Source organism: Vanessa tameamea, chromosome 6 (assembly GCF_037043105.1).
Source record: "Vanessa tameamea isolate UH-Manoa-2023 chromosome 6, ilVanTame1 primary haplotype, whole genome shotgun sequence".
Classification (NCBI taxonomy): domain Eukaryota; kingdom Metazoa; phylum Arthropoda; class Insecta; order Lepidoptera; family Nymphalidae; genus Vanessa; species Vanessa tameamea.
Genome location: NC_087314.1, coordinates 8,461,147 through 8,475,044, shown reverse-complemented (window position 1 = coordinate 8,475,044; position 13,898 = coordinate 8,461,147). Strand labels below are relative to the sequence as shown.

The following is a 13,898-nucleotide window of genomic DNA, read 5'->3' as shown; positions in this document are numbered from 1 at the left end:
GCACAAGTAGGTTTCTTTACGATGGCTAACACGAATTATAAACACAAAATAAGTATATGCAAACTAAATGGTGGCATGCCCGGATTTGTGTTGTAATCTTCGATTAAGATTTACGTAGTTTAACTACTAAACCGACATTTAATTCGGACAATATAGATTATCAATTTATATAAATCCATGCAAGAAGAATATTTTTTTAAATAGAAAAGAATAATAAATGTCAAATAATGCATGTGCTGGGCAAGAGTCAAACTCTGACGAAAGTTTATCCACTTTAATGTAGTGTCCTAAGTGAAGGTGTTGTCAAATTTGTTCGGGGTTAATTGCTCATACTTGGTTGCCGGTTTCATGTCAAAGTATAATTTTAGTTGAAGCGATTTTATGTTAAGGGCGCACCTGTAAGTTTTATAATTTAAATTGTTGTCTATCTTGCTTGTTGTGGGTTGTTTTTTTAATGATGTTGATAGATTATGTATAAATCCACTAATAGACAATAGATAATTCTAGCGTAGGACGGATTCTATCGCCACCTACTGCCTTTTAAATATATATTTTATATAATTTATAATTTTATCTTCGATTGGCACATCATGAGATTGATATACTTTTGATGCTCATAAATGTTCGTAAAGATTAAATGATTAGTGGATAATTAACCCTTTCACATAAAAAACATTTTAAATTTACAAGATATACCTAGATAGATCAAAATGTATATAATTTTGAAAGACTGGAGAAAAATAGATCTATATAAGATTAAACTGAAAATAATATGGTAAATAAGTAGTTTTTGAGTCAGAAAATGTATTTTTAATATTTTGAGTTCATGTACTTATACTATATTTATATTATACTTTAAGAAAAAGTTATAGGTATTTTGAATTAGGTTGAAAGTATAAGAAATATTAAAAAGTAAACTCTGTGCAATTTATGTATAGCACTTTATAATTATGCCACGTTTTATCTTATTTTATGATTAACAAAATGCTGTAATTGAATTTAAATATGTATTAAAAATTCTGCGGAGTACGTTAGGTATTTGCATTGTATTACCAACTGCAATCGAATAAATTATATCGTGATTAAGAATAGTAACGATTTCTTGAATAACAAAGGTTTTTATCAATAAGACATAAAATAAGGAATAAATAGCACGATATAACTTTAGAAAATTTTAATAACTGTAGTAATTTGACCTTGAACAAATAAAAGTATTTAAACGTAGTAGGTATTTGAAGCATTCGAGTTCGGCGTGAAAATGATGTGGTTGGTCCCTTCGGCATTTGCGCAACCGTTAATGAAAAGAATATGTTTAGGTCAAAGGGGTCATTGTCGTAGTCTAGGTACCTTCCAATTTAGTAATTATTTTAAAGTATGCAGGTAAATTCGGAAGAAAGCTAATGTTATATCTTACATAAGCCTCGCCATGGAAATGGTTGACAATTTCGAAGTGGCTCATAAATGTTTAGATCGAAATAAAAAAAAAACATAAATTTTAATATTTAACTCAACTTATAATAAACTTTTATTCAACCTAAATTTTATTAATGTTGGTTTTAATTTAATTTATTTTATATTGTTTTGTACTTAGTTTATATTTAAGAGACATCAGACAACGCCGATTAAATAAAAAAGTGGCTCTGACATAAGGACGGATAGACAGACAGGTAGACATGACGAATCTATAAGGGTTCCGTTTTTGCCATTTGGCTTCGGAACCCTAAAAATAAAAATTCTGTAGGTAACCTGCACATGGGTTGGATTTTTTATATTATTTATTGAATAGGCTTTACTAGGTGGTACTTTTTAACCGTGATGGCCCAGTGGTAACAAGACGTGAATCATAACCGATGATTGAGTTAAAACCCGTCGCAAGCACCACTAAATTAATATTTATAATTTATCTCGAGTGGGTTAGGAAACCATCGTGAGGAGACTGCACGTGGTGAATGAGAATCTGCCACGTATATTTACCAACACTAACCCGCATTGAAGAAGCCTGGTGGAGTAATCTGAAAACCTCAAAATGCAGAGGAAGTCTTTGCCCAGCAATACGACGTTAACAGACTGTTTTATTAAATATTTCTTTTAACAAATAAAATAAAAATACAGCCAGACTATATGAGATGCCTTTGCCGTTGAAACAAATTAAAATACGCCTACGTCATACAAAGTGTACTATGTACACTCCGTCAAAACCGAAGCTGGGTCAAAATGATTCACTTGTTAAATGAATCTTAAAAGCTTTTCTGGTTATATTATATTTAAAATGATGTAAACGTAACTAAGAATAGAACTCGTGCAAATTTATTATTATAAAACTACATAAATAAGTAGGTTGATATGTATTGATTTTTATAATTAATATATTTATAAGAGCTCTAACTACGATTTTTTAATATCACAATATTCTCATGTAACTGTGAAAATTGTTGGTCAGAATTATATAAAAGAAAATAAAACAAATTCGTTGAAAATGATTTATTAGTAAGGCAGTCCATTCTCATACAAACAAACCGGACCATCAACAGAAAACCCTAAAAATGTTTTCACTCAACAGAGTTCGAAAAGTGTACTGTGAAACAAATTCACTAACCTAACGTAAACATTGAAATATAAAACTCATAATTATTCACAATAAAATAAAACTAACAATTCTTTTTTTTTTTAAAAAACAAAATGCCTGAATATTATAGTACCATTATAAACAAATACTTTTTTTCTTACTTCATTTACATTAACAGTAAATATAAATAATTTAAGCTGTGCGCTTCATAGGAAATAATCTAGCTTCAACTAGCACATTATGAAAGTTTACTATAAAACAATGTTAATATACTTTTCATGCAAAAACATCACAGAAACCTTTTCATTTAGTATGAATGGTTAAATTAAGAACAAACTAACATTTCATAGATAACTTTACATTAACTTTACTCATATTTTAACACATTTGTTTACTTAGAGTAATATATTTCATTAGTCATTTAGAGACAGTATAAATATTCAAGTTCAAAACATGATATATAAATATATGCAACATGCTATTAACTCTTTAATAAAGAATATGTTTTATTTAGACATATATTTTAGATAAATCTGAATTATGTACAACTTAATTTAATAATAAAAGTATACTTTAACTTAATTGATCACCAATTTGAAAGATTTAGGAAATAGTTTCATACAAATTGAATATTATAAACAACAATTGAACTAACTTCAATCTCAAACTAATTCAAACTTCAAGTATTTTTGTAGTTCTTAGAACTAATAAACCACAAAATTATTGTAAAACAATAAGTGCTTTTAACATTTTCAAAATTCTTAAACAGTGTATTAATTAAAAAACGGGTTTTTATTTTGTTTAAAACCAACTTTAACCTAGAACCTCAAGTTACTATCTATCTATATGTATAAGTTATTTAACAGCTGGAAATGGTCTCATAATTTTTATGCCTATATTATAAATATATTATTAAACAGCATTCCTTTATGAAAATAAGGTATCCAAATATTTAAAATGGTGTTATTCACTAATACATTGTAAATATATTGTATAGAGTAGTTTAAATAAATATGTAAATATATTATGCTTCACCTATTTTTGATTTACCATTCAATTGACCGAGTTGACCTAACATAAGAACTGTGTTAATTAAATTTTCAGAGTAAATTCTCTGATTTGTCTCCATTCTTCTAAGTTTTTGAACTACATATTTTGAAAAGAATTCTAATTCATACTCATTACCTTGAGATCGGGTATCTGAATCTTCAGAATTATGTTTACGTTTAGCAACTCTAGGACTGGTCTGCGTTGTTGAACTTCTTCCTTTCCTTCCAGTATTGTCATTAGATTTATTTTCAGCCGATTTATTATTACTAAATGCAAGGTTAAGATCTTCACCTAGGTCATTAGCTTCTTCCTCATTTAATTGTATTGTTAAATCATCAGGCACAGTAACCATTGGTATATGATTTTCCAAAAAGAGTGGGGAAGGCAGGAAGGATACACGTTTGCGGACTTTGACGGCAGATGATTTTGGTTTACTAGCGAGTTCATCATTACTGCCTATAACAGTATGCCTGCGAATGTTGTTTTTTCTTACCTCAGCTTTATTAAGTCTGTTCACTGTTTGTTTATTACTCCAAAAGTTAACTTTAATTTTGGGCTTAGGTTTGGGTTTTCGTTCTAATAATTTTGATTTTGATGGTGTAGGAGTTTTTGGAAATTTATACCGAACACTGTCATCATCTTGTTCAATTATGTTCTGCTTTTTAATGGTTTTAGACGTTTGCTTATTCACGTTATTAAAATATTCCTTGTTGATTTTATATCGTACATTATCATCATCTAGATGAAAACCATTTTTCTTTGACTTTTCGTTTGTTGTTTGTTTCATTGTGTTCTTTACGAGTTAACGAAATACGTAATGTCCACCTGTAATAATACAAGAAAAACATCAACTTTCACGATGTGTTAAGTGCACAATAAAAATATTAAATTGTTTCCCGCCTAAACATCTGACTTTACAAACGAAGATTTGTACATTTTTTAAAGAATATATTATATATTAATCTTTGAAAACAATAGAGTATTGAATTCAGTTGGTTTCTTTTAAAAAAAAGTATGTATTACTATTGTAGCAATATGGTATATTTTTCATAAATTAGCATCAATTATTTTGAGGTTAGGTGATAGCATTAAAGATAAAAAAATCATTAAATATTATTCATCAAGCAACTAACAAAATAATTGACTTAGTTTAGAGCTAATAATAACCACAATTATCATTTAGCTTATGCTGAAATAGTAATATTTGCCTTATCAGTCACAGTTTATAACAGAACGAATTACATAACCAAAAAATACAAATGACAAAGACTCACCTTCATAAATGTTAATAATAAATATGTTTATTCACTAGGCATATGACTTATACAAGTTAATAAATAAAATTTTGGAAACAAACACGTCTCGAATAACACACCATAATCAAGTACAAATGACGCATATTAGTTTGTGACATGCCCACAAGAGGCGCTTTTTACGCGGTCGCGCGGGAAAACTGGTATGGCAGCGTTCTGTGTTCGTAGGGAAATTTTTGAATAACACAAAGAAAATTCTTTGGTATTCTATAAATAATAGTTAATATAAATTTGAATTTATCATTATTTTATGTAATCATAATAAATTAATAATAAATATTTATTTTTTATTTATTTTAAGTAACTAGTAAAATTTATATAACTAAATATGACATTGTTTTTTTTAATTAGCTTAAAAAATCATTTATGTGATAAAACACCACATAATATTTGAATCATAATGATTATAATCATGTTCTATTATTTTTTGCCAAACGGGTCATGGCAATTAGGGAGCATTAATGTATTACGTAAGACTATTTTAGCTTGTTTTTACCCCCTCCCCCCATATTATAAGAAAAAATAAGAATAAGTCGACCGTCGCCCCCCTGTTTAATATTTATTACGTAAGAATCTAAAGGAAAAAATTAATACACGTTTGGTTTATTTTAATGTTTATATTTCAAAGAATAAAGTTTTTGAAATATTTATTTGTAATCTCAAAAGTACTAATAATCTTTATTTTTTGGCCTGCCCGCTTCCATGGAATTGGAAATATTGTTTTATACCTATACGCATCCGAGTGAACCTCGAAAATCGAAGCTTTTTCAATTAATTTTGACTTTGCGCATTTTTTTTTATCTTACGTAAGAACTATCAATGGTCGAGCTCCCTCCCCCTAAATCGTCTTACATAATAATAAATGAATGGCCCCTTACAGGATATGGGCATTTAGATGATATACTCACGTTATGTAATTCGGAATTTATAAAGACCTTAGAAGAAAATATTATTGAAAATAATAAACCATTTAATTTTTTAAAAACATTAAAAATATATATGACAAACTGATATTTAATTGTTAAATGGAAATATAAATATTTGCTTTAAAATAATTCAATATTATACACTTACCTACCTATCTGTTATACTCGTATGTTTTAATCAACAGAAAAGGTCACCTGTTGTTATTTTAAAAATGTCGTAGCGGTAATTCCGTTTTATAATATTATTTATAGGTAAATATAACATAAAATATATCGTTAAGCTACAAAATAATTTGTATGCATTTATTGAATATAGTTGATTATGTAATTTAAATAAAAGAAAACCAGATTAAACTTAGCTATATTGCTAAAAACTAAAATTTACGAGTTAAATATATAGTATTTAGCCATAATAATAATTTATATTATTTTAATGAAAGGTATTTAAATATGAATTAGTATAATTAATTATTTATAGGTATTCATAATTTCCTTTGTTTGTGAGTATTGGTAATTATTGTAATCTAATGTTGTTTGTTGTTAGAAATTAAGAATAAGATTTGCCATTCGATAATCATTTAATATTACGAAAAGAACATCTGTCAGACTTACCATATGGTTTTTCATAGAAATCCAACCCATCTTGGCACGAAACTTAATTTTTCTTTTGTTATCCGCAATCGTGGAGAGAAGGACTCGCGTAATATATGTATTTATTAAGAAGTATTAAGCGTATCTTAAGATCAAATACACAGCTGATACCAAAATGCGTAGGTTATGTTAGACCGTGAGATCTCATCTCAAATTCAGACTGAATAAGTGGGAGGCTGTGCGCAATGCGGCACTGATCACATCGAAAAAGTTATTGTTGTTTTTATTTTATTTTGGATATTTATACTTAAAACAATTTCTGGTATTTATTATAATTTTAAATAATTATTTTAATAAATAATTTACTTACCTATTGTGCGCCAATAAAATATAAACCAAACTATTGTTTTTGGAGGAAATTAATTTTTTCACTGTTATAATTTTTATTATTTTGCTCAATATTTGATTTAGTATTTATATAAAAACCACAGTAAAAGCCCGGGAGAAGTAGCGGGAAATATTGAAATATATTGATTGGAGGTCGGAGGCCCAGTCCGCATGGCTCGGAGACTTGTCGCAACATGACATGCGCGCTTTGCTTAGAAATGTTCTAGCGTTTATTTACGCTGAATGTGATCTTTGTTCAGAAGTTGAAGGTTTTCTTTTCAAAACAAACTGCATTTTTAGTTAAGTAATATTTTTTTGGTCATACAAATGATATTTTATCTTAATGGCTTACATTATAATTATATATTAAAAGTAAAAAAAATATTATAGGATTCAAATGTCTGTTTAAATATTACACAGTTATTACTCCTTAACAATGTATGTATGTAGAGATTACAGCGTTTTTTAATGCCTTTGATGAGATTTCATACTGATAGTTGTATAAAAAAATCTAATTTAGAAAAAATATTAATGTAATCTGCATCGTCTATCTTCTATATATTTTACCTTTTTTTTTTCTTTGTGCATCAAGGACACGAAAACTACTGAACGTATCACTATTATACTGATCAATCGACGCAAAATTGTTATTAAATTAACAAAAAGGTTTTATTTAGGGTATGCTTAGCGAAGCGGCCAGTTAGCGGTCAGTCTGTCGTATAAATAATATCGTATAAGATGATTGTTGTATTTGAACAAAGTATTTATTTTCGTAAAAAGATAGTAAGATAAATCATTTCATAATGTATTAATTGTATTATTAAATAATACAACTTACCTGAGCTCTAACTGCAGCCAGATGAAGCTGCGTAGCGCGATAGTCGTACTTCTTGACGGATATATCCTCCTGTTAAAATAATGATATTAAATATCACACAATAAATATTTTTTTAATTAACTGAGCTGATGTGCTTATTCTTTTTTCATCCATTCAAATTATTAACGGCGGTAACTTATTTATTATGTCAAATATTTATAGAATAGTGCCTAGTGAATGTTTGTAAATCTAGTGTAGATATTTTCAAAAGTATGGTACAATTTTTCAAAACCTTTTAATATTAACATAAAGTAAATTATGTAAAATCTTAAAGTGATTTAAGGGATATATATCTTTTCTTTTCTTATATTTAAATTTATATTTAATGCCATCTATATGCAAAATTTCTATTCGTAGAATGTATGCGCTACGCCTTTGGTAAAATGTTCGAAAGATTATCATAGATGGCTCTAGCTGCAATAACTAGATACATTTCTAGAACGGAAGTAGATGGCGTTAGTACACACGATGGTGCTTTTTTTAAATATATAGAAATTTATAATGTATAGAAGTTAGTATGTCAATAATACTGTTATATACATATACATATGTATACAATATATATTTCATTTATAAATGTGTAAAAATAAACTATAATATAATTGAATAGTCTTAAATAAAAAGGTGACAACAGGAGGAATAATAAACTAAATATTGTTATAAATATTTCGTATAACATACCTTCTTAATCCATACTTACCTAATGCTATTTATTATTTATTTTATGCCAAACCCATGCCAAGTATTTTTTTAAATATTTTATTTAGAAGATATGAAAGTGTACGAATAATACTCTATTTAGAAGAAATTACATTGCGCTAATGCACGCTCTATGTCTATGCCCTTACTTTTGTAGTTCGATGGAATAGCTATCCGAAAACGGCATAGAGACAAGGACTCACAACTTTGTCTGCTTTTTAGATAGTGGAACTTCGTACTGCTTAGAATCTCTTGACAGTAAAACCCGGGAAGTTTTACTGATACAACCACATTAAATCCAAATATAGATTAAGATTATCTAATATACGAATAAAATATCGAAAATTACCAATGATAACACATAATCAATACAACTATAAATTCCTGTATAGTATGTAATTTGATATTCTCTACACTTTCAACTTTACTTACTACTACGAATATCTACATTTATGTAAGTTTTTGAAAGGTCGTATTTAGAATAAAGTAATTTCAACTTAAGGGGGATGTTTTCACCCGCATCCTTCCTTGAAGTTCAAGTTTTACTTTAGACAAAATTTTGCATACTTACTTGACATGTCAGTATATTTTGGACAATTCACACAATATATTTCATTGATTGACGTTCATTGATACATACTTTTTACTTGCCTTTATAATATTTTTTAAATTGGTTATTGGAATTGAGCAAAATAAAGAGCGTTAGCAAATATCTACAAAACTTACAATGCAGTATTTTCAAAATTAGCTTCAATTTTATTGTATTGTTATAATCTAAAGAATAATAATATGTAAACCTAATATTACATTAAATACATGATATTAATGTAAACCTACTTAGTAATATTTTGTTATGATGTACTTCTCTATAAATATCAAAGTTTCAAAGTTAAGAAATATCTTGAGCGATAAAATGACCTGTTTTGATAACTTAAAATAAAATATCGTCATATAAAGCATGGAATCGTGACGCATCCATTCAAGATTCTTTTCAAAGATGTTTCTCACAATAGTGTCAAATTATCAGAAAATCCACGTCTTCGGTAATACGTATTCTTCTTCTTTGTAAAAGAATTGTCAAATAATTCATTCTGTATTATTTTTATTAAGAATACGAAATTATAATATTTTATAAAATATTTAAGTCTATATTATGCTTACTGCGTGTTAAATAAAATACGAAATAAATTTACTTTAAGTGATTAATATATAAACCTGAACTATAATTAAGAGTTATCGTATAAACAAAGATATATGCTATACATAGCTTCACTTAAAACAGTTTTGCAATCATAAATTAAAAAAATATTACTGCACATGAATATGAATTTAAATAATGAGTCTAAATATTAAGAGAAATTTAAAGAGGAATTACAAATATCGTCATTTTATTCGAATTAATAAAATTTGTAGGTTGTATCTATGTATTGAAATAATTATAATATTTTACTATAAAAGATTTCAAGACATAGTATATGATTAACTTTTTGTTTTAGCGTTTGTATTTTAGATATCAAAAATTTACTTGTATTTCGTTGACTTTATTATACAGGCTTCCCTCGAGGCTCCGAGCCTGCAGCCGAGCTAAAGAGTCCAGTCCATCCTGTGAATACGTTGTATATTTTAATGTGTTCATGAATAAAAGTAATTATAACATCGCTAAATAAAATAATTAAGTCAACTGTTCTTGTCAGGAAAGTTAATCTTGAAAGATTATTTTATAATAACTTAGTTGCCTGTTAGTTAATGTATTATTCGTGACAACAATAATACATTAACAACAGAAATGACTTAATTTATCTCAGTTACATAGTTATCACGGCTTCTTTATAGTTACATAGATACATTTTCATGTGTTAAATTGAATTTCGAAAACTATATATTTTACGCAAGTCTTTATTTACATAAAAATAACTACATATTTGTAAGATTTGAAACTAGTGAAAATATTTTAATTAATGAATTTAAATTTTTTAGAATACCTGTAGTTGTTTGATTTGTAATTCAAGATCTTGAGCGTCCTTTCTCAGTTGCTCGTAGTTCAGCCGTGCTTGTCCTCCGCCCATACGATCAAGCAACATCTCTCCACGTAATACTGGCGGCATGCTCTCCTGGTAATCATGTTGTCAATACAAAACTATTCCTTGGCTAATGTATGTAACGTACACAATATACAATGTAAATAGCTAATATAATCATACATAAGTAAACATTTAACATAAGTATAAATTTTAATTTAATTTCATATAAAAATAATAATATAACAATTGATATTTTCATGTCTGTGGACTTACAGAAACGAATTAAATTATTATATCTCATCTGTATTACGAATTAAGATTGAGTGATATGACGGGCTAAGGTGGAGTTAATAACGTTACCACACAGGGCCACCTATGCAAATCAGATACCCAGGACTACAGGAGCTGTATTTCAATGATGACATTTATTTCATATACAAAAGATTCACACAATAACGGGGTTGATACCTCGAATAAAAGACTGAATTATCGTCGGAACGTACTTCAATAGATTGGATTGAATACAATATTATTAAAAAATATATATTGCATTGGTCTGTAAGGTACGTAATGCAAAATTATAAATGATTAAATTTATTTGTATGAGCAATAACACATATTAATGATAATTATTGACTCCACGTGCTTCGTATTCATAGAGAAATTTGTTTATATAGTTAGAGTTGGCAAGTATAATATATATATCTAATTTGCTCATTCATTACGTTAGGGATTCAAGTTTAAATTAATACGAATCGGTTCGGTCCACTCAATTAACATCCTACGTCACTGCGTTTTGTTTATAAGCATTTCAAATTGGTAAAAAAAAATTGAAGTACACCAAAGGCATATTGTTCTGTAGATCATGAATATGATACGAAAACGTGTATTTATATTGAAGTATTCGTTGATTTAATTGAAGTTCGTTCAGTTAATTGAACAAATTAAGAAAAATTGTTAGTAATTATTGTTATTCATATTAAGTTACATTTGCATTTTATTATTAATAAGATTATATTTTTGTAAATTCTACTATAATTATTAATTATTTTCTGTTTATATGATATTACTTTTTATTTAATGTATTAGATTTTTTTTTTTTTAATTGTAATTAACTTGCTCGCATTATTCTATGTATTATTTAATTGTGGAAACTTTATTGGTCAATAATTTATATTTTTTGTTTTTTTTTTAATTATGTTAATTTGTACTGTTTGTTTCCCGAATAAAATAAAATAAAAAAAAATTTTCATATGGGATTTATAAATCCAATTAGATAAACTATTAATTATTTTTCGTATGCTTTAAATTTAATTTCTCTAGTAAAATGACGACTCAACAGTGCTTGTATACACTTATTTGAATAAAATATATTTTAATATAATTAGAATTACTATCAATTGACTACGCTGCACAACTATAATGCAATACAGAACCCAGTACGTTTTTCATAGTAGACTAATAACTATCATTATAAATAAGCTCCATTACATGAGTGATTCATATATATTTTTGGTTGAAAGCTCTCTAGACAATAGTAGCTGTTGGGATAATTGGCTTCTTCTGGTGAACATGAAATGATTGCATTTATAATTTGAACAATGCCAATAAAAAACTCAAAGAAAACATTTTCAATTTTAAATCTATGATATTGAGGCTGTATTAAATTATAGTAGTTTGCTACTATTATAGTACTAATTGTTTTTTGTGCTTATAATCACGTTCAAAATAACTTTTTTCATACTGGCTACTAAAACAGTGACCGAATAGTATAGTAGAGTGATGCTATGAACTAAATTTTTCACAAAGTTTCGTGAGATTTTGTATTTTATTTGAGTACAGTAGAGCATAGTTATGCTTTACTGTACTCAAATAAGTTCAGTAGTTACAGTAGATCATAGTTACCCTCTACTGTAATAAATCTAGGAATCATGAAATATGTACCCTTAATGTTTACTTTATAATAAAGACAGCTTGTTAAAAAGTATTATTTAATATTGAACTTCACATAAAATCATTTCAGTAGTTAGATTTCATTATAAAATATGTAATTGAATATATGTATTAATAATAATAATAACAATATGAATATTTTTTAAGTTCAGATGGCCAAGAGCAGAGATTGCTGAGACGAAAGATCACGTAGATCTTAACCTAAAACCATTGATTAAAATCTAAGCAAGTACCTCTGAAGTGATGTTGTGCTTCATTTCTGCTTATAATAATTAGTTACGTCATTTTAACATCTTCAGGAAGCAAAGTTGTTTCGAATAAATTCGAAGACGACGAATTATTTGACGGTTGTTATAACGTAAGTCGAATGCATGTTGCATTTTTATTATTTATTTGACAAACGTAACTTGTGTGAAAAATATCTAGTTCGACTTTGTCCAGGTTGCATTTAATTTAAATTGTACAAAACTCTCTAAGTATATAAAAATACACCACATCTTAAATGAGCGTGCAACCGCATCCGATTTGTCCATTAATGCGTTGAACGTGTTCATAATACAAAGTATATATATTCGCATCACGTTTTGCCAAATTTTTATTTTGATCTGATTGCCCGTGGAGCGTGGCGTGGGTACCATTTTGTTCCCTCGCCTTAATCTAAGCTTATAATTTACAGAAATGCCATCATATCTTCCTCTAGCTATCTATTATCTACCGATGAAAAAAGACTAAATTTTTCGTCGATTAGTCAGGAATTCTACCAAAAAGGATCATCAATAAACTTCCATTAAAATGGTAAACGTTAATGGTCAATACTTTGATTAATTTAATTGAAATTATTAATTTAAAAAAAAAAGTTTTTTTCTATATTAAATGGATATTTCGTAGATAATGACCAATTTAAATATAAAATATTTACTAAATGAGATAAAAGAAAACAATACCGCAGCCACGTCAAGCGGCGGATCATCTGGTTCTGGTGGATACGGTGGCAAGAAAGCACGTAGCGGCGTCCGCATTGGTGGCTGGTTGGTTAGCAGCGTACGCGCAAGATGCGCCAAGTCTGCAGTGCTCGATACTGCGCGCGCTTGCGCACATAGAGACTCGTAGCGCCGAAGCTGGTTGTTACTCTGTTCGAAAAAATAATAATAATAAAAGATTCAAGATATCTAAATAAAATGATAAAACTCAAATATAAAAATATGGTAAAAGATAAATATCAATATAAATATCTAAATTCGGAAAAAAAATCGCATAAAAATTTATTAGGTACTCTAATCCATTAGTATTATTGACATGACGTTCAGAGATAAAAAATACCCTATTAATAATATCTTGTATGGTATGCCATACTTGTAACTGACAAAGGAACTTATTTATTGCAAAAACAAACATACATAATATTATCTGTGTAATAAAACTACCGCAATACCTTGTCGGTCATTATTTCTCCTTCTTGACAAATCGCGTCACTGACAGCAGTCGTTACGTCAGTCAAAATTTCCTCCAGCTCCT

General features: G+C 27.9%; 2 protein-coding genes across 16 annotated transcripts in view; both read right to left on the bottom strand.

Annotated features, from left to right (window-relative positions):
* The window catches only part of Stacl (Stac-like), a 180,589-nt gene that overhangs the window by 34,432 nt on the left and 132,259 nt on the right, over positions 1-13,898 (bottom strand). For all 13 annotated transcript variants that reach the window (XM_064215108.1, XM_026629944.2, XM_064215109.1 and 10 more), the window contains 5 exons: positions 13,816-13,896; positions 13,328-13,513; positions 10,392-10,520; positions 9,935-10,012; positions 7,672-7,740 (listed from right to left, as the gene is read on the bottom strand). In XM_064215108.1, the coding sequence (XP_064071178.1) occupies positions 7,672-7,740; positions 9,935-10,012; positions 10,392-10,520; positions 13,328-13,513; positions 13,816-13,896 (543 nt within the window). The remainder of the gene's footprint in view (positions 1-7,671; positions 7,741-9,934; positions 10,013-10,391; positions 10,521-13,327; positions 13,514-13,815; positions 13,897-13,898) is intronic.
* The window catches only part of LOC113393193 (uncharacterized), a 65,377-nt gene continuing 53,945 nt past the window's right edge, over positions 2,467-13,898 (bottom strand). The window contains exons 1-2 of one of the 3 annotated variants that reach the window (XM_064215116.1): positions 6,468-6,649; positions 2,467-4,441 (exon numbers count right to left, since the gene is read on the bottom strand). In XM_064215116.1, coding sequence (XP_064071186.1) covers positions 3,591-4,403 — 813 coding nt within the window. In that variant the 5' untranslated portion in view covers positions 4,404-4,441; positions 6,468-6,649 and the 3' untranslated portion in view covers positions 2,467-3,590. Of the gene's footprint in view, positions 4,442-4,890; positions 5,048-6,467; positions 6,650-13,898 lie in introns of those variants that run through there. The other 2 variants (XM_026629953.2, XM_064215115.1) reach the window with 2 other exon arrangements.